Source organism: Eutrigla gurnardus (assembly GCF_963514095.1).
Source record: "Eutrigla gurnardus genome assembly, chromosome: 9".
NCBI classification, from domain to species: Eukaryota; Metazoa; Chordata; class Actinopteri; order Perciformes; family Triglidae; genus Eutrigla; species Eutrigla gurnardus.
Genome location: NC_139923.1, coordinates 11,047,968 through 11,069,400, shown reverse-complemented (window position 1 = coordinate 11,069,400; position 21,433 = coordinate 11,047,968). Strand labels below are relative to the sequence as shown.

Here is a 21,433-nt window from a genome sequence, read left to right as displayed (position 1 = left end):
TGTCCTCACGTTAAACTACTTTATTTTGGAGGTTTGTTTACAATATACGGGACAATAATAGACATTACAGAAACAAATGAATGAAAATACGAAATTAAGCATACATGAAAAAGGCTCACCTTTGTCAACTGTATAAAATGAAATATTACTACTAAAGCATAACAAGATGACATAATAAAAGATATCCAAGGAAATAAAATAGAAAACACAAGGTATTAGATGTATTAAGGCATCGACAGGCAGAGTCTGAGTGCAGGGGATGGAAAAGGCAAACTGGATCAGTCCAACATGGCTCTCGGCTACATGGTCACATCTACATGCGTCTCAAACGAATATAGACGTAGTTGCCTGAGTTTTCTAGCACAGCCAGCCAGGTATTTAACCTTTAACCTAAAATTAAAATACTTCAACAACAGATACCCTCATATTTCTAAATAGGCCGGAAAATAAACATGAAATGTCCTTCATATAACTTAAAAAACAAAGAAAAGCTATATCTTTCTACTTGTCGTTAAGCTCGATATAAATATAAAATTCAGACTCCTTCTTGCAACAGTAAAACTCAAAAAACTTCAAAACACTAATTATGAATACGTAGTGTCATAACAACAATTTATGTTGGATCGTCACGTTTCATTAAGTGCTTTGTGCAAAATGTAAAAAAGAGAACGTGTCTTTCCTTCACTACACAGACACAGCCAAGGGGAAACAGAAGCACAAGGACTGGGTGATGGCCGATGTGCTTTGTGTGATGAAGCAAACATAGTTCAGTAGGTAGGGGCAGGCTTTCATTAGCTCCGACATGTTGGTAAACAGAGGCACATTAAAAAGAGATCTCTTCACTCTCAGGGCTTTTTGCTTCCCATCTCCAGGAACAGGACTCACTGTCAACAGTCAACACGCACCAGCTGCTGCTGCTCAACAACTGGCCATTGCAGGGAACAAATCCGCCCTAAATCACAGTACTAACAGCTGCACAGATTTGTTTTCATGAAAAGCTACTTCACGTGTCAGATTTTGGCCTGAAGAACCTGCTGGGCTGTTATGAGATGAAAGCAAAAATGCGACCAGCCTATTAACTGCCAGTGGAGTGAAGAAAATAACTTGCTAATGTTGTGTTACATCTCTGACTTCAGTGTAACAAATTGTTTTGCAGTAACTGTAAGAACAAAACAAAACAATTGAGAACATAAACTTACAGTAAATGACAGTGGAACCATTCCAGCTGTGTATATGAACAAGGGAAACACTCAAAAGCCCTCAACAAGCAAGGTCTGTTATTCTAACAGCAGACTGAAACAATGATAAGTGTCTGAGGAATTAAGGCATCCAGTCTTTGGTTACTCATATTGGCACTTAAATAAATAGACTTAAAAATAAGAGTACGTTGTCTGTCTTAGACACAGTGTAAGATTTCCCTTTCCTTACAGCACACGTTGATTATCATCAGCACTTTGATTACAACAGTGAAAAGCCATACATATGAGGTTTAACTTACATGTGTTAGAGCATGCAGGGACACTTGGTCTTTCACTTGTGTGCACTTTCAATACCAGCAGATTAGTAGAAGAGGGATGGCTGTGAATTGAGGAAACTTCTAGTGTGAGTGTGTGTGTGTGTGTGTGTGTGTGTGCGTGTGTGTGTGTGTGTGTGTGTGTGTACTGGACAAACAACACTGGCACTACAGCAAAGTGATGATCAGTATCATAATACAGAAGTAGGGCAATTTCCTTCACCCTGTCCTCTCATTATGTCCGGCCGACCGACCAGCAGCTCGCTGGGCTAGAGACACTCTGACAGGACCTCATGTTTGGCTATAGACGGATAGATCATGGGCGTGCAGGAACAATCTTGGCTGTTTTGGCTGAGTTGGACCTTCAGCTTCTCCACCTCATAGTGATGGAGATACTCCTGGACAAGGTAGCGCTCTCTCTTTATTCGAGCACTCACGTCAGAGGGAACATCGGGAATCATCCAGGCCACAAAGAACTTGACCAAGAACGCGACGTGCTGTGGAGGAAGAAGCCACAACAGGTTTGTTTTACTCCAAGCTGAAGTCAGTAAGAGCTGCAGAAAAACATTGTTTGTATTGTATCGGGAAAATGTATTTGTGAGATAATGGGGGTTATTATTAATGCAACACTTGACAAGTGTCCAAGGTAAGAATGTGAGGCTCAGTTTGAGTGGTCAATAAATGTTGGTGGTGCTGGTGGAAGCACTGCGGCCTGGTTTTACCTCCATGATAATGATGAAAGCCATCTTGGCTGCCAGAATATGCCAGAACTGCATAGTGTGGGAGTACTCCTTGTCATGGCCAGGAGGATACCGGTAATCACGATACCTATGGGAAAAAAAAAACATGTTAATAGAGGCTTAAGCATTCTTCGGTCCATTGTGCAAAAGAATAATTACTCTGGTATTATTGTGCTGGCTACATAATAACATTCATTAAATATTAACAACACACCATTTAAATCTGACGTTAAAGAGTGACTTAAGTAAAGTGGTTCAGCTGCCCTGTATTTATGAGCCTTCACAACAATCAAATTTCTTCACTAAAAATAAAAATCATTATTGGAGACTCTTACACCACCATGACCAGAAATTTCATATATCAGTGGTAAAAACGAAGCACATTTACTAAAATACATAACTTAAAATGGCAGTGGGTAAAATGTTCATCTATTTAATTGTCTTGGCCGTCCTATTTTTGAAGAAAAGGCTGAAAACGACATACCCAAAGTAAAATGGTTACTGTTTTTGAACCCCTATGACTACAGGCACAAAGCTGAGCATTCCTGAAAGATAACCCTTTGACTTTTCTTCCGCAAGTGTCAGATTTACTCTAAGTGTTACTGACACTGAGTTACTGCAGCTCAAACATAGTGGAAATTGCAATTTTTTTGCCTCGCCTAAATTATTTTTCTTTTTGAATGAAACAAGATAGCTGTGGCTGTTATATATAGGCCTAAAAGTTGAATGAAGCCACAGCCACAAGCCTGACCAACAACTGGTAGAAAGTAGATAAAAAGACACCCAAAAATGAGCTTTGCAAGTGCAGTGTTGTAGGGCAATGTCAGACGGAGCTGCATCTGGAACAAGTGTTCCAGGTGAGATTATGGGTATTTTTAGGTATATAATTCTACTTTTTTTTGTTTATTTCACCAGTTCTACAACTACTACTAATAAAACCAACATTTTTTAATGTTTTTTTACATAACAGCCTTCTGTAATGAGACGCTGCATAACTATCATATCTGCAGGTCACAGTCTGACCTTTCTGAGCTGCTGCAGTCTCAGCCTCAAGCCCCCTCCCCTCATGTAACATACCGCTGGAATCGTAAGCTCATTGGCTATAAGACCTGTCAGTCAAAAATGTACTCCTCTGCCTATTGGCTCTCTGCCTGGGGATTCTCGTGGTTGGTCAGCCGAGAGGCAGTGACGCACTGGCTCTCTTGGCAGATTGTTCAGCCAATTCGGATCGCAGAATCGTGGAAGGGGGCTTGTTTTGTCGCCAAGAAGCTGCCGTACACGGAAATCGAAGCTTTGTTGTTAGCCCGTCATCGAAGAGCGATAACTAGCTATAAACAATATTTTGTTCAGAAACTCACAACGTCAACACATGGCGTGTTATGGATGACTACCGGAGTAAGCGTGCTCGTGGGACTAAACGAAGTGGCTACTTTTGTTCGTTGGACTCTTACCGTTCTCTGGATATAAGGATTAGCATGCTACATGTTGTTTTTGGACTTCCAGACAGCTCGAAAGATAGGGAACGCTGGTCTTGTTTCTGTGCACTCCTTGCACACATGCTGTGTTTGCTTTTGATGTGTTTTCCGTGAGCCTAAAACGGCTTACTTTGTTCGATTTGCGAGACTCGTAGCTTTCAAATGATGTGTAATATGACGCAGACGCATTTAAAATAATATGCGATTTAACGGAATGAAGCGAAAACTAGTGCAAAACGGCCCGCATGAGGGTCGCTGACGTAACGAGAGGTTAAGTTACTACCTATCAAAGAGTGAGTAAAACAATGGTGATTGATCATGTGACCCACTAATGAAAGTGCTTGTATTTGCTGCTTTGCCCAGAAATAGGATCTCCATGTCTGTGGCAACATTCCCACGCAAAATTCAAAATTAGTGAGGCTTTTTACGTCAGTCAGCAGCGGTTGGTCTGCCCAGGTGGAGCTCCTCACCATTATAATTGGAAATCAGTAACTTCCAACTGGTGAGCCTCCCTCTTGAGGACACATTCACACTACACACGTACGTTGACGGATCTCATCGACTTTGCATGGGCTTGCGTCACATTATGCCGAAATGAATTGTGGGTCTGCTCCGTTGCATCGCTTGCGTGAAAAAACGTACGTGTGTAGTGGCCACATTCACACCACACATGTACGATGACGGACCGTTGCCGGAGGAGGGAAGGCGTGTCTGGAGCATGGGAGAGATGCATTTGCAGACGCAGCCAGCTCTGATCTCGATATGATTGGCTGACAGACCTGTCGGCGCCTGAAAAGTTTAACTTTTCTCAACTTTTTTTTTTTCACGCAAGCGACGCAGCGGAGCAGACCCACAATTAATTTCAGCATAATGTGATGCAAGCCCATGCAAAGTCAATGAGATCCATCAACGGAAAGGTGAAGTGTGAACGTGACCTAAGGTCACATTTAGGTCAAGGTCACACTAAGTACGATGACGTGCTGGAGGAGGAAAGGTGTGTCTGGCTCATGGGGGAGATGCCTTTGCGGACACAGCCAGCAGCCATTGAAATCGTTTCCTGCTAGTCGGCTTATTCAGGCTTCTTTATTATTATAGTGCAAAATGGATCCCGTTCTTGCCAGAAGAGCGTTGCTACATTACATTTAGTAATTCGGTCCCTGTATATATTTGCATATATTTGCATGACACGATTTGATTGTGACGGATCCGTTGGTGCCTGAAAAGTTGAACTTTTCTCAACTTTTCTTTTTTTCACATGAGCGACACAAGTGATGCAGCGGAGCGGACCCACAATTCATTTCTTAATAACGTGACGCAAGTCCATGCAAAGTCAATGAGATCCGTCAATGGAAAGGTGTAGTGTGAACGCACCCTGAGTGTTTGACCGACGCAGCCAGGTACATTTAGTCACTGCTGACTCACAATGGAGGATCAACAGGCAGAGAAAGAAGACGGACAGGGAAAACCACGACTTTCAGTGTGGAGCATTTGAAGGCATCACGCCAGATGAGAGACAGTCCACACTGTTGGGTGAGGGCGATGAGGTTCCAGAGGCTCGCCTGCAGTAACATCAACGAGTCAAAGAGGCCGCTAGAAGCAACGTATCGCAAATCTTACAGACTGCCACTTTAATTAGAGTTTTCAGATATTTTACTTTACTGTTACTTTATACTCTACAGCAGGGATGTGTCAGTATGTGATGAGTTGGGAATGAGAATGGATTGGTTAATTCTAATTTTATTTATGCAACAATCTTCTTCCACCACAGTCGTATATTGACACAGAGGTGGAAACATGATCTACATCCACAACCACTCCCTCTCTCTCTTACAATCACATACCTGCAGGTAGTAATGGTGCTGTTGAACCAGGAAGGGCTCTCCCCATCATCAGGCTTGTTGTCCAGTAGGAACGCAGAGATGTTAAACACAGACAGGCTGTTATTTATGTAGCCTTTCATATTCATCTCACCCTCTGGCTGGTACGCGTACATGTAAACGAGCCGAGGGATCATATCAGAGGTGAAGGCCACAATGAACGCCTAGAAAGCAGGGGAAAAAAACGGCGTCAGGAAAACTACAGATGAAGCTGTGTAGATGATGAGCAGACACAGATGTTGTTGAGCACTCACATTTGTGACCACAGAGAGTACGGCCATCCCATTGAGGATTTCCTCCCAGGCTCCTATGCTGTGGGCCTTCGCTGCCACAGGCCGTCTGAACTGAGTGGTGAGCTTCCAGGCATCCACTCTGACCTCTATGATGTTGTTGATGAGTGCCATTAGGGGTGCTAGGGGGAAGGAGGCTACGAACAGCGTGATGAAACCAAACTGGATCACTGGAACACAGAGAGGAGAGAGGTTAGTGAGAGACAGTAGGATGGAAACAGCACCATCTACAGGAGCTCAGTGAACACTGCATTTATCTATGCATCTATTCACCCTTCAGGAATCCATCATTCTATCCATCAGACTGTCTATTAGTCTATGTCTAGTCTCTAGTCTAGAACATTTATGTATATGAATGAACTTTGCCGTAATAACCGTAATTACCAACTTTCAAGTGTGTCTCTAAATCTTCCTCTTTGTGTAATGGACTGACTATGGACTGAATGTTTACCCATTTCCAGGTACTCGTAGAAGAGGCCCAGCTGTCCAAAGCCTTGCAGGTCGTGGTCCTGTTCCCAGCGGCTGTACAGACTCTCTGGGTGGTTTCGTGCCTTCCTGCTGCCCCACCAGTTCATCAGCCACCTGAAGGACACACAGGGGGCAATAGAGAGCTTTGAGACGCAACATAATTCACCCTCTAACAGCCGTATTGGAGACTGTACTGCAAATGTAAACAATAGCCATAGAAGACTGAGTTTTTGAACAGAGAATAATTTCATCTGAACTGAGCATAAAACTAAAGATCTATTTCTGTATTTGTTTTGAATGGTAACTGATTATGTAGCCACTCATAACAGGTCTTCACACGGTGGCTCTGATGCTATATGTATATGACATTAATATAATTGTTTTAATAATCCTGCAGGATGAACTAACTGACAATAAAAACCCACACATCTTAGCACACATGACTTCTAAATATTTAAACTAAATTTCTAAAAAGATCAATATCAAAATATACAAACAAGGCTCCAGCCATGGTTGATATATTTATGAGTCATGTGATGCAGCTGCAAAGCCCATAACGAGTGTGTGAATTTAACTCCTCTCTATAATTTTCTGTGAACAGATTGTGCTTTGAAGTACTTTGTGTACTCACGGGAGCAGAGCCTCCTGGATGTTGCCCATCACCTGTTTACCAGTCATCACTATCACCAGCTGGGTGGTCAACTCAATCAAACAGCCACCGGGGTCACACTGAAAGTAGAGAGGGTGATGGAAAAGAAACAAACATTAACTCTAATTCAGACCCAAGTTGAATTACGACTGCTAATCTTATACAATGTAATGTACTTATATCTGGTACCTCTTCATTCCTCAGTGAACTGCCAAACATATACGCATACTTTCCAGGATAGCCGACAAACTTTCCCTTAAAGAAAGCCACATAGAAGCAGGAGGAGTAGTAGTTGACAAACTGGAAGAGGAACATCTTCACTGTCAGTTTGTTCTCATACTCCAGGTGGGTCTTGGGAATTTCTGCCACATAATAAAATATAGATTTTAAATATGATTACCAAAAAGGGAACACCTTTCACACCGTAACAATCTCAAGGATCAATATGAAATGCTCAATGGAAAGACAGAGACAGTGTAGAAGTAGAATGATCTGGGCCTAGCTATCTTGCTCTGACCCTCACCCATGTCAGTGATCCAAACAGCCACTTTCTCATACATGAGGTTGAGGATCATGATGATGACAAAGTTGATGCAGGAGGCTGTAACAGAGGTGGCCAGCTGTGGCGTGATGTAGGGGCCGACCACTTGCAGATGGGTGGTGGCGCTGTCCTTCATGATGCTGGCGAAGGCTGCGTATACCGCCAGGCGGTACGCTATCACCCCAATGATGCAGGCAATGATCAATGAGATCTTCAGGACCGAGACAACAGAGACAACATGAACCACAACTACATGGAACGAGACAGAGGGACAGTACAGCGAGAACACCATACCAATTTGGATGCAAATGCAAAGACCAAAATACATATAGACTTCTGAATGAAGCCAGGTGTATTATTGCCAACATCGATGTTAGGAATAACTGTCATGCTTGAAATCTACACACATGCTCCATGAAAATAGCTATACCACAATCTTCGCTTTAGTTCATTTACATGTTACAGGTTTTTACTAACAAGAATCCACAAATGTAATATTCAGGGCCAGTATGTAGTAAGCAGTAAGATCTTAATTAGGTCATGTTTATTTTACAGAATTCTTCGAATTTAAAAGTGTTCTGACTCCATTTTTTAGGAGTTTCACACATACTGGCCCTGGTCACATGATGATGAACAGTATGATGGGGAAACCAACAGAAAGAGTGGAGGAGCAGGTAGAGGATAAAAGCCATTTAGATTCATCAAGGGTACCAAAGATACAATGCTCACCCATAACAGGACGGTGGCTCCAGACAGACATGAGCGTGCACACTTGCTTGTTATGGGTAAGTATGGCTCCATTTCCTACATCATAAGCAAGCAAAGCAAGGACACAGGGGTCAGTCAACCTTTGTTATATCCTGAAAAGACAGCTCTAAAGGAGGCCAGCTTCCTAATTACAACTGACTGGCCTCAGATGCAAGGCAGAGCGAGGTCGCCCAATCACAGCTCTTTGTGTGTAGATGTTTCGGTCCTATTCCAATTCTTGCGGTCTCCTAGTGAAGCCGGCCTTTCAAGACGCTGATCGCCCAGGCAAACTGTAATGCAGTGCAGAAGGAAACTCGTGCCTCTGAGTCTTTCCAGAAATGTCTGTTATCCACACAATCTACATCACACCAATACCACTTCCTCCTCACTGTGGCATTCGCCGGTAAGTGCCACCCTTACCCAGAGTGTCACGGTGGCCCAGCACAGCAACAACTTCCCCATTATATCTGTAGGAGTCCTGTTAAGAACCCACTCTGTTTCCTAAAGACGGGCGGGATGTGGTCAAGGCAAATTACAGCACCAGTATCTGTTAATTTCACACATCTGTGTCTGCCACTATCACTAATTATATATTCCTGATTCCCTGATAACACAGTTGGTCAAACGACTTAGTAATATTGTTCTTAATCAAAGAGTCTCCATTTACAACAGGTTATTAGTTCAGGAACTGGCCTAATGAATGACTGCAACCAACGCAGTGTATAGTTATCAAATAAATAGACATATACGTAATCTGTCCAAGCATACAATACAGTAGATGTGCTTGGTAATGCCCTGGAAGCTACACAAACCTAGAGCTAACAGTATTAAACAGCATATTAATATTTCACGAGCACACAAACACCTGAGTGATGCGGTTCAGCTTGCGGTTGGTGCACTTTGTTTCATACTCCGGCCGAAGCTGCAGCTGCTGTTGTTCCTCTTCAAAGTCGACCAGATCCCATTCGTACTCCAGACGGGCCTGTCGCCTCTTCCAGAACTCCAGAAACAGTGTTACTGCAGAGCATACGACCCGCAAATGTGATTTATCAGTACTTTGACTCCCAATCACCACTATTGTATTAGTGTGGTGGCAAAAGTGTCAGATTCAGAACCTCAGTGAATGAAAAGTGATTGGAAAAATATGATGTTCTTTGTCATTTTGCTGAATAGGTCCTTCAAACAGAGTGAGTAAGAGTGATTGACTATTCATCAGTTCCCACTAGGTGGTGCTCTGGGTTAGAAAATACAAAATGCAGAGAAGAGACATTTTTTTTACTCACCCCAAATCCCCATAAATATGGCAAAAAACACTGTTCCCACATTGTCAAACAGGTGAGATTGCTGGAAAAAAAAGAGACATAGTGATATAATGAAGAATTGTACAGTAGAACATTATTCATGATAAACACAGAGCCAGGATGTCTCACCCATGAGGATTGGCATGTTGAGTTGAGCTTCCAGTAGCCACATTTCTTGTCACACAACGGGCACATTACAATATGCCCTCCGATGTCCTCGTTACATATTTCTTTACTGTAGAGAAATTAGAGTTTCTTTCAATGAAAGGGAACAATGACATTAGTATAAAAAGATACTAGCTAATAAAACAATGACATCTTAAAGACCAATACAATAGGCTAGTATAAACAAATCACCTCCACTGGTTGTCATCGTAGGTGAGTAATCCATAGACGAAACAAAGTGTCCCAACTATTGCAGCAAACAACAGCATCTCAGTGTAGAAGCCCAGCCACGCAAAATAAATACCTATCTTCTCCCCATAATACTTCCTGTTGGAGGGAAAAACACATTTTTGTTGTAAATTCTTGAATTAAAATTTACAATCTCAAATATTTGCATTTAAATATCTATCTCTTAAGTCACATCTATCACCAAATGAGGTAACCCAATGTGTTGGAGATGGTGATTGAGGATATGGCCGACTGCTAAAAGCTCTTGCAGCCTATGTCTGAGAAGTGAGATCTAAAAACAAACCAGCAATTACCACTTACCACCATCGGTGAAAGAGAACCAAACAGAGATCTTCAAGATTGTAATTTAATGTTGAGTAAATACACATCAAATGGGACTACATAGTTTTCGTATCTTACCTTATGAGATTGAGGGGCTGCTCCTTGAAGAAACAGAAGAAGCTGGCCCAGTGTTTGTGGAGATTGTATCTGTCACTTTCGCAGTTTGCATCCTTTGATTTTGTCCAGTATCTAGACTGCACACACAAAGAAAACCCAGTCACATCCATAGTGGTATTGCAGTTATTCAACCTTTGCCCCCAACAAGACGTTACTGTTGAAAAGCAACAAGTGCACATGTCCTTGAAGACGTGCCTTTTTCTTATGATAAAAAGGTGGCGAAAGTTCATGAAAAGAGGCTCACATCATGCAGGGCGAAGGCAGCAGTGTAGGTGCTGTTGTTGAGTAACCTCTTGATCCCCTTCTTGTCTTTATCTCCACATTCATCCTTGAAGTACGAACAGCGGGAGAGGATGTAGTAGACCTGGGCATGGGGAGAAATAGGAGGATTTAGTTTCTGTTGTTTGTAAAAACAGATTGATAAAGTTGATTTTGTATTCCCAGCTTAAGCTAATGGAAATTAGATTCCTCACAATATATATAACCTACTGAATTTGAAGGTTAGTCGCTTAAATAAGCCTTTTAAAAAAATGTACACATGTGGAGGCCTACACGAAGAACTGAAAATACAGATTTGATGTGAATGTCAAGGGAGTGTTTTGATTTGAAGGTCATAAACAAGATTGAAAACAAGTCATGGTCAAAGCATTCTTACTATCCTGTTGCGAGTAGAAGGCGAGAAGAAGGTGTCCTTGTCTCCAACAAGAAAGAAGTCAGACTTGCTCTTGTCGAACGGAGCTGTATAATAGTCTGGCTCGGGGTGCATGATGTGCTCCGGCAGACGAAAAGGGGTGGACATCCAGTTCATCGGCATGTCGCCGTTGTCTGGGATGTCATTGATCTTAAATGGGACCTTGACCTTCAGCACGTCTGCGTAGGTGGCCAACACTTCCCATGGAGCGTGGATCTTCACAAAATAAGTCTTCCCATCATCTGACTCCTGATGATGACAGTGAGACAGGTGTGTGAGTGAAAACACTACAACTGAACACAGACATACACACATATACACACGACATAATCAAATTAAAAACGGGTCACTCTTACTGATTTATCTTCTGTCTCCAACTCCAGGCCGACATTCACTAGATTGGCCTCATACAGCCTCCTCCTCTCCTTTAGAAGAAAACAAAATATACATATTTATTATAAATTCCTTCACTGCCATTGTAAGATAGTGACATTTTTGTTTTTAAATTAAGACAAAAACCCCGTTGTAAACATGGTTAAAAGAAAGGAGTCTGAATAATATGAAAACGTTGCATATAAAATCATTGAATAGCATAAGATGGTGAAATATACAGACTTTTATATTGATACGATATATAATATGGATCACATTGTATACATATACATAACTGTGAATATAGAACCAAAATAAGGTTGAATACTGCAAATGTAAGGTGATCAAGCCAAAACATAAATTAATAAACATCAAGAAAAGTGAATATGGAGTCACAGCAGGTAAAAAAATGGTATAAAACCATTAAACAACGACTATTAAAACCAGTGCGAGACAAGATCACCACCTGGAAAGGTCAAATGTTTTCAGAAATAGGCACAGACAAAGGAATTGTCCATTCCAACAATCACAAACATCAAAAAGTGCCTCCTAGTTAGGGCTGAAATATACTGTCACATTTTACAACACATGTGGATAAAACACAGGAACTGGCCTCCTGTTTGCCCTTCCTCATACAGTGGAACAAATCAGTCAGTTCCTGACCAGAGTTCTGAGCGTTGACTCACTGACTAGGCTGTCCTTAAAATGTGAGTCGGCTGCGCTCAAACCGAGTGCTAACAAAGACATGTGAAGACTAACAGCCCAGTATCAAACACTAGACAAACACAAGTCTTTTAGCACCCAACAGCTGATGAATCACAAAAACACATCTGGCCAGCCACAGTAAGTCATTTCTTCAAAGTTGATTTACTAAAGAAAAAAATGAAAAAGTCTATCTCTGGAGGTGACCCTCTCGGAAAATTCCTTGAGAGGATTAAATACACAACTACAGTTTATCTAACTGCATCAGTGTTGTGGTATTTGAGGCATGCTGCTAACACACACACACACACACAGTCAACTCTGAGGATATCATGCAAGGAGTTGAAATAACATCAGCTGTTCTTTTGTGTGATATTTTAGATGTTTGTAATTCAAGATATTTAATTCTGGAATAATACTAATCAGAGATATCTGATTGCAGTTAGTGAACGAGGCAAATATATACTGGACATACAGCACCTAGAAGTTGTTTCTTACCTGTTTTCTTTCGCCATCTTTATCGTCAACATAGGAAAGGACAAAATCAATCCTGCGCACTCCATCACGGAAGAACACAGAGTCTTTACTCTGTTGCTGTTTGTTGATCTATAACGAGAACAGAGGTGGACCAGATGTTACAAACACACACATATACAGGTACAGGATCAGTCACAACCAGTCTTTGGATGCATTTATCACAGCAGAGCAGACAGTCAAACTGTGTTTGTGTTAGTGGCTTACATAGAACCCAACGACCAAGGCCTCCAAACCACTTCACACTAGACCGTCTAAAACAAACAGTACTGATTGTTATATTTTCACTACAAACACAAACAGCATGTTAAATGGACGTGCTTCTTGTCACTCATGTCCCCTTTCTAGGATTTATTGAAAGTGAGAATATGCTTTTAAATCTATGATATAGAATGCTTTGATTGCAGGGTATCTGTCAAGCCATTAAACACAATCACAATATGTGGAAAGGGCTACAAATTCAGTGATATCCAGCAGCCATATTGGGCTTAACACACCAACACTGTTGCAGTTTATTTGCTTTCCTGTAAATCCTGGAATCCAAACCTAAATTGGTGGCTAAAGAAAGTCCAGACATGTGCTAGCCGCTAAATGCTAGCCCAACAGTGTGTCTCTTCAGCAGCCACGGGGCTGAAGAGACATGACCAACACAGAAATGGAGGAACGGAAGGCATACTGCTGCTAGTGCTGCTTCAGCTGCTCAGAACACTAAAAATAGCCAAGTACAGGTTACCTGTGTCATCACAACAATAGCCTACACTGGACTGCAGACAATTCAGAGAACTCAACATTTAGCATCACAAAGATGACAACAGAGCCGGCCCTGTTCCTCAGCACAACACTGTGAGGGTAGGGAGGAAAGGAAGAGCACTTTACCTCCATGGCCCACTCCCTTTATGGTTTTGATGCATCAGCGGAAAGACTGACCGCCTGATAGGGCAAAATGGCCTCTCTCCAGGGAGCACAGTCCAGCCTTAAAATCACTGTTCCTCTCACTCCACTGATACTGCAGCCAGAGGAGCTCCATCCAGTCCACTCACCAACCGGAACAAGCCCTCGCTTGCTCAGACATCCAGAAAAGAGAGAGGAGGAGACACAGGAGGGGGATACTAGGAGAGGAGTAGAGGAGACTCCTAGAGATGATGTCAGCACGGGGGTAGCATAGTGGCTGCCAGCCAGCCAGCTAATGTAATAAGAGCACAGCATCAGGGGAGGATATATCACTGACCTGTACAACACTGATGATCAACATCTTGTCTGATATTTCAGATAACTAGTAAGATTTTAGCCGAAAAACCAACTGATCGCATGAAGCTGCTCTGATAAGGCTGATGAACTAAAAGGCCGAACTACAGAAAACCTGATAACTTGAGCGTAATCTCCCAAGTCTGACTTGAATGTTGAAACAAAGCAATAACAATCCAGAGACTAAACCACAACAGTGTATAAAGTGCAAATGGGACACTATAAATGGAAAATCCATGGAAATTGCCACACATAAGTAGTGATGTAAGTAATACAGTTGCTGTTTTAGCTCTAGAGCTGGATCTATCACCCTGACTTCTACTACTAACTTGCAGAATAACTTGTGTCTAAGTGTTCAATCTTTTAATGGTTTTCTTATCCCAAATGATGCATATGTTCTAACCACCGGTCTGCAGTACCTCCCAGAGTATGCTGACAATGGCAGGGAGGGTGCTTTCTTTGACTGGGACGTTGCTGCAATAACTCTCTAATTTTCTGTAATTACAGAACAGTCGTATAGAATCAGTGCAACTTGCTGGGCCCTGCTTCTGCTCTGTAAAGCTAAAGGCCGCAGAGCTCTATACATTTACCAAATAAGCCCTAACTACCGGGTGTTTAGACATGTGTATGTCATCTTAAGGACAGCAGATGTAGAACAGGCACAAGATAAATAGGTCACTAGTTTCAGGGAGGGGTTTCTTTAAGGTATTACTTTCAAAGCATTTATTTTTGGGGGCTAAAAAAGGAATATAACTTGAAACCAGTCATCTATTTGGTGTTAAATATATCTCAGCTGCTAAACTGTATCACAATGTAGAATCTCCACATATGACTCTCCTGTCTAGCTTTATTTTTCACACATCATCATGTTAACCATCTGTTAACAATGTAATTATGCTGTATATATAATTATATTTATATCTGTACATAGTTGTCTAATGTTATGTTTACCTTTTATCAAGTTTGTTATCCTTGTTTTAGTTGTATGGCTATTTCTGTGTGTGTAGAGAGACATAAAGTCAAATTCCTGTATTGGCCAATAAAGCTGATTCTGCTTCTATTGCACTCTGATTAGTCTTTTGGGGGTTTTGCGAAGAACATTCTTCTGTATTGTTAGCCAAAAGTAGTAAATGGTTGCCTGTGGATCTCTGGATTATAGATTTATTTCATGATTGCAAACCTCTGACTTGCTCCAAACACAGAGAAGATTGTGTTTTTATCCAGAGTTAAAAAGGAAACATGAACACCGTGATTCCCAGATTTGCAGAAAAAAATAAATGTATCTAGTTCAGCGAGGCTCCCTAAAAGTTCAAAATGACAGCCCTGCTGAAAGGTTGCATGTGACTGAAACCTCTTGTAGGAGGACCATACGCTCAGCTTTTGTTTTCATTCTTCATTATAGAAGCAATTTATAGATGTGCAGCTGCCCCCACTCCTTGATGTAAGCGTCCACTAAACTGCAGCCTTTAGTTGGAGGGTGCCAGATTATTTGACAAGCTTTGATGCAGTTTTTTTTCTTAAAGATTAGCTGCCACTAAAAAGGATAATGGTACGGCATTTCATTAAAAATGAGTTAAACACGGTTTAAACAAGACCACATATAGAGGATTCAAAAGAAGAAGCCTAGCACATTGTATGGTTAGCCACAGCCCAGTCCAGTCCTGTCATGAGCACAGGGCAGGGTCATGATTACAGTATAGACTCTATATACTTAAACTACACAGACGCACATAAATTCAAAAACTCAAACACAGCTAGGCAAATACGGTACATTGTGCATGTGTAAGGGCACACTTTCTAATTATGTTGTAGCAGCACCAGGCTGTTGATTTCTCTTCAGTGAAGCAGACAATTATCACAGGTGAGAACAAAGCAAGTGAAAAGGCCTTTTCCATTTTTAATTAACTCTTATGATGCATCAATACATAGCTCATGCCGGCATGTTTCCATTACTCTCTGCAGAAAACATGTGCTCTCCAGAAGCCAGCATCAGCTCTCTACCGAGAAATGTGTATTGATTTTATCTCGGATGTCCAAGCTCACAGACATTTTTCAATAAGGAAATACAGGCTGGCAGGCAGACATATACATAAAGCTGCATCACATCACAAGCCTGTTTTACCATGCCATACCCTGGAACGAAACGTCAGGAATAGCGCCCGCTTTCTCGACAGCTGTGGAGGAACCGAGGGGATAGTAAGAGAAAGCCTAACAACACAACAAGTTCAACAACATACAGCCAAAACCGTAGCAACAACCTTATAGAGGTGACACTCCAAACTTGCATTAAGCTTACTCGTTGTTACAGATTATGTCCAAAAACACTTCATAAACTGAAAAATGGTCAGATTCAGGTCTTGCTCAGTTACAGGTTTGAGTTCAGAGATGATGTGAGGTGACACAAACACACACTGACACAGCGGCATGCATCTGTGTCCTGGACTGGTGTCTTACCCCAGTCAAAGCATTGATTCGCTCTAAAGTCTGAGGCTCGGACTGTGGACTGTCGCTGTGGTTAGAGGTGGCCAGGGAGGCCAGGCTTGTGTTGAGAGACTCACAGCTCTCCATACACCCATCAGTTGATAAAGGAGACTTTCATGTACAGTGTGAAAGAGGGAGAATAGACAGGAGAATGAGGGTTATCTGCCTCTCTCTGAATGACATACAGGTTGGATTCTCTTATGATTTGTTTGGAAAATGGATATAATCTCATCTTCTCTCAAAGTTAAACCTTCCACCACATGTTGATTGGTGGGTGATAACCATTAAGGTAATCAGTGTGGCTTAAGGAGAAGTCTAAATTAAGCATTAAGCATCTTCATGTATCTTAAAAAGCTAAATATTAACATATAGGTGTTTAAATATATTTGAATATCTGGTATAAATCATCTGTGTATTCTGAGGCACTTGCAAACAAATGTCATGGGATGTTAAGAACTTAATATCAGAGTGTCTACAATCAAGGCAAACGAAGCAGATTTACAGAAATGTCTGTCTGAAGGTGCTGTGTGAGTGTGAGCATGTGGTGAGTTTGATGTTTACCTGTGACTGGGCCTGCTGGAAGGATCCTGCATCGGAGGAGACATTTTGGTGGTATCCATTCATATCATCTGCAAGACAGTAACATAAGGAAATTAATTAACAGTACTATGACCCCTGTTAAATAGGACAGTATTCTCTAATTGATGTAGAATGATAATAAGTAGAATAGTGAATCCCAGGTTGATGGCAGTAAAGATAAGTTTGAGGTAGTTTGAGGCAGCTGCCTCAGTTAACAGAGGAGCGCTGACGGACAGCCAATGTTGTGGTCTATATTTGTACAGTATTTTGTGGCAGCTCCCTCAGGCCAGATAGCATGACTTAGGATCACTGGGAAAGAATACACACAGCCATGTTGCTCTGCTGCGAAATAGGAGTGACTGGAGGAAACGAGACTGAGAAGTCTGGTAAACCCCCTCAATGTGAAAATGAAAGCTACATTTTGTGATAAAACGTGGCTTTAAAGTTCGTCTTTCACTTGCCATTCACTTCCTGAGAAAAGCAATTATAACCTTTCTGGGTACATTCAATCGCAGAGGAATATTTACATAAACAAATGGAAGGGCAAATGGAAAAACAAGGCAAACATCAAGTGCTGTTGGCATCACTATCCCCAAAAAAATACAGCACATGGTTTCAGCCTGTGTGTCTGTGTTTAAAAAGAAATGCGTCCGTCCTAATTGATGGTCTCTCTGAGGTTATATTTAGTCTGGACTCACAGAAAATGTGCTTACACAGACCTGAAACAAGCATTTGAACCTTGGAATATGTAAACCTTCTCTTTCGCTACGTTATTACACACCATGTTAGCCAAGTATAACTTAGTGGTTCAAAACTAAAATAAGGTGCATTTTTCAGTACAGGAATGAAGCAGCTCCCACTGCAGACCTGCTTTTTAATGTTTTAAAGTTGGTGTATTAAATCACTGTTTTTCAGTTAAGTTTTTCTTAAATGATGAGCTTTAATTAGTGTCTTGCAGTAACAATGTAACAACAACAGGGGACTGTTCTTCACTAGCAGTATTCTTTACAATACAATTTATGTGTATAACCTTTTCATGCCAGACTTTTATAGCATTTTAACAACAACATTAAATCCAACTTCTTGTTTCATTTCCCTCAATGGATGGATTGCCATCATTTTCTCCAGTACAATAATATATTTTCACAACATATGAGATGCCTCTCAAACAGCTGAGCATATTTTTGCACAGTTGAATGCGGTGTTAGAGCACTCAGTATAAGCCTCTTTCAGCTTAGCCAACAATCTTTTCCTATCTAAGAAGCCTCCACAGTTAAGGCTTTGTTCGAGAGAGAGAGCAGCTGATCACAGTGGAAATGCCACAAGGCTGCTTCCTTCTCTTTTTTTCTGTTATCATAGCAACCCAAAAGATTCTAGACTCTAAACCTTATTTACATCTTTTATTCACGCAGAGGAAGTTATTTTACAACTCAGCTGTATAGATACTAAAATGGAAAACCTGAACCATAAACCAGTGACAACAAATACAGCTGGTTCGTTGAAATAACAGCGATATTATCTGGTCTTTAGTATCTGTATAGCTGTATTCAATTTTGCACCCATAATGTTTCAGTGTTACCACTGCCACCTAGACAAGGTGTTTAAATATATTAATTCTGCTTTATTTGTTTTCAACACAGAGGTTGTCTGATTTCCTGTGGCAGGAAGCCACTGGTCATCTGTCATATTTAGAGTTGTAGGTTTCAGACGCATGCATACTGCATTACAGTAAGGAGAAGCACTGACGCAACAACAAGCGACAATCCTAGATCTACGTGGTCAACCCACAACCATGAATCATTTGGGAACTTGCACCGATAGTGTGTACAATGTGTTTTGAAACTGTATTTAATAAGTATTCAAAGAGTTTGTAAGCAAACTGTGAGACCCTCAACCACTTCATTTCTGTAGGCCCTACGTCATTCAAAAGTGTTAGCAGTACATACTGTAGAGGCACCATTGTAGAATGTACCTCGATATCAAAGTAATCTAATAATTTGGAGTACTACAGTCATTTACTGTGGTGAAGATTTGAGTGTTTTATCTCAACACACCAAACACAAACAATGCCAATGTAAGAGTGACTACAGCAAATTATATGATTAGATTAAACACAACACCGGAAGGCATGCAGGTGAATCATCTTCCATTCAGCAACACCATAAATGGATAAAAATCACATTTAGCCAGAAGCAGAGAGGGGTTTGGGATTTGTAGTGGTAGCTGAAGTGGCGCCTGTAAGTGACCAAGTGTTTCCAGTAAGCAAGCCAGCTGTCAGAGGCTGGCTGGCTTTAAGTCACTGCTGCTAGACAGAAAGCCACACTATGACCTGGTTATGAAATGTGCAGGGTGGGTTCATTTTTAAATAGTTGAGCAAATGTTACTTCAATTCTTTATAAAATGTCCTGTGTAGGTGAAAGTAGTCGGTGGTTGTTGTTACTGGCCCAGTAAACACTTTTTTTGCTTTAAAAATGTGCTGTTTAAAGAGTTACCTTTAGTGTAACATTTAAAACCTTGAACTTTACAACGTCTTAACATATTGAGAACTACCAGACTTAGTATAGTTTTAATTGATTTCCCAGCAGGGCAGTGACGTCGTGAAGCACAACACATTAATACCATAGCAACATTTTAAATGAAACACTGAGGACAGACCTGCTTCGTCTTTTAGATACTCACCGTTGAAAGAGTCCGTTGGGCTCATCTCAATTAAACTGTCCCCTCCCGCTTTCCCCGTTATTCGGTTCATGTTGAGTCTCTCGCGCCGGTTGTGCTTATCGGTCCTCGTGTACACCAAGATATCTCCAGCAGAGCGACTTCTGTCCCGCCTTCCCACGCTTGGAAAGTCGCCCTCTTCAGAGACGCCTCAGCTGGCCGACCAGACTACTCGCCAGGCTGCCCTCCCTCACCACCGAGTGCTGCATCACTCCGGCATGGAGGGAGGTACGTGATGGGGAGTGGCTCCACACCGCAAGCCAATGAGGCTGGGGGGAACCGGGGCTTACTGTAGCCCTTTCAAATGACAGACAGGCCCCTGTGTGTGTGTGTGTGTGTGTGTGTGTGTGTGTGTGTGTGTGTGTGTGTGTGTGTGTGTGTGTGTGTGACAGAAGCTAACGTTAGCTGGAGGCTAACGGACTTCATTAAACCAAAAACAACTGGGAGTTATCAAGTGTACTCACCAAGACAGACAAGAAACCTAGGATGAGTCTGAACAGTTGTCTATTATTAAGTTAGTTCCCAGAGTCAGTGGTTCTTTCTTTTCTGTTTTTTACTGTCCCAGAAGAGTCGTTGTCATGGTTGATCACCTGCCATTTAAATTCAATGAAAGGCATAGTAATAAACGTAGACTACACAGGTTTGTGACACTGTTTAATAAAGAGGGGGCTTTGTCACTGGTTGGCTGACAAAGTGGGAATGGAACAAAGTTGAAAATAACGACCCTGATCACATAATAATCATCTGCAATCCAAATCACATTTGTTAATATGCAACATTAAACAAATACTGACTAGACTACAATGATGTGTTTCCTTTTGATGCTGCTGCCATGTTCCCTTATTGGCCTATTAACTCTTTGCAAAGCTGCTTCACATTAAGGATGTAAGTGAGGAGTTTCACCTGAGATGCTGTTCAGAGCTTTCAAAATCATTTGCTGTTTTTTCTCTCTCTCTCTTTGTATGATTGTAGTAAATCAAATACAGCAGATCTTTCAGCATTCCCTCGGATGTTTGGTTTGGTGTTTTTGTTCTGTTTGGTTTAAAGCGGCCTGGTGTTTAGATTGTCTTCCCAGTCGTTCGCCTCATCGGCAGCCTGTTTGTTTCCTCTCTGGAAGGGAGTTCAGGAAAGGGGTCCAGCAGTCTCCCTGCTCCTCCCAGCCACCTCTCCACCCTGTACTTCCACTCCGGTCACATTTAGCCGCAGCGGCCCCCTCCGGCGCCCTTCAAGTGGTTCCTACAGCCCTGTTCTGGTGTAATTACGCCATGCTCCTGCGGGGTGTGGCTGTGTACAGAAATACAGCCGCTTATTTTCGCGACCACTTTTTCTTTGGCCTCATATCGCCTCTCCTCCTCATGTGGGTCTTCCTGGGTGTGCACGGCTTCCCAAGCTTTCTACGACTAATGGTGAAACTCATCTTTAATAACAAGGCACGGAGGGCCACCCGTTTGACATGCTTTTCTTCAACTTTTTTTTTTGCAGTCAAAGAGAAAGGATGGGAACCAGAAATAGATCCACAGGACTGTGCAATAAGACTCACATGTAAAATGTTATAAAGAAGAAAAAGCCCACATCATCAGCTCCCATATATCAAGTAGGCCTACTGTATTCCACTGCAAGTGTCAGCATAATGATTGATAATTATAATAAGCAGATAAGGG

The 21,433-nt window shown here is 41.7% G+C and overlaps 1 protein-coding gene across 5 annotated transcripts; it reads right to left on the bottom strand.

Annotated features, from left to right (window-relative positions):
- Window positions 1–5: 5 nt before the first annotated feature.
- ano5a (anoctamin 5a) lies at window positions 6–19,937 on the bottom strand. Of its 5 annotated transcripts, none has more exons than XM_084017037.1 (22): window positions 19,737–19,937; window positions 17,040–17,107; window positions 16,452–16,589; window positions 16,130–16,171; window positions 12,717–12,824; window positions 11,501–11,569; window positions 11,109–11,393; window positions 10,698–10,817; window positions 10,415–10,530; window positions 9,959–10,093; window positions 9,731–9,836; window positions 9,584–9,644; window positions 9,166–9,317; window positions 8,721–8,801; window positions 7,536–7,764; window positions 7,202–7,374; window positions 6,995–7,092; window positions 6,347–6,477; window positions 5,860–6,065; window positions 5,570–5,769; window positions 2,236–2,341; window positions 6–2,010 (listed from the first exon to the last, which is right to left on the bottom strand). In XM_084017037.1, the coding sequence occupies exons 1-22, from the start codon at window positions 19,804–19,806 to the stop codon at window positions 1,783–1,785; spliced, it is 2,922 nt and encodes a 973-aa protein (XP_083873163.1). In that variant the 5' UTR covers window positions 19,807–19,937; the 3' UTR covers window positions 6–1,782. The 5 variants fall into 5 exon arrangements, with proteins under 5 accessions (XP_083873163.1, XP_083873164.1, XP_083873165.1 ...); XM_084017038.1 differs by lacking the exon at window positions 8,721–8,801 and adding an exon at window positions 8,283–8,357 and having other exon boundaries at window positions 19,737–19,933; XM_084017039.1 differs by lacking the exon at window positions 16,130–16,171.
- Between the last annotated feature and the right edge of the window lie 1,496 nt (window positions 19,938–21,433).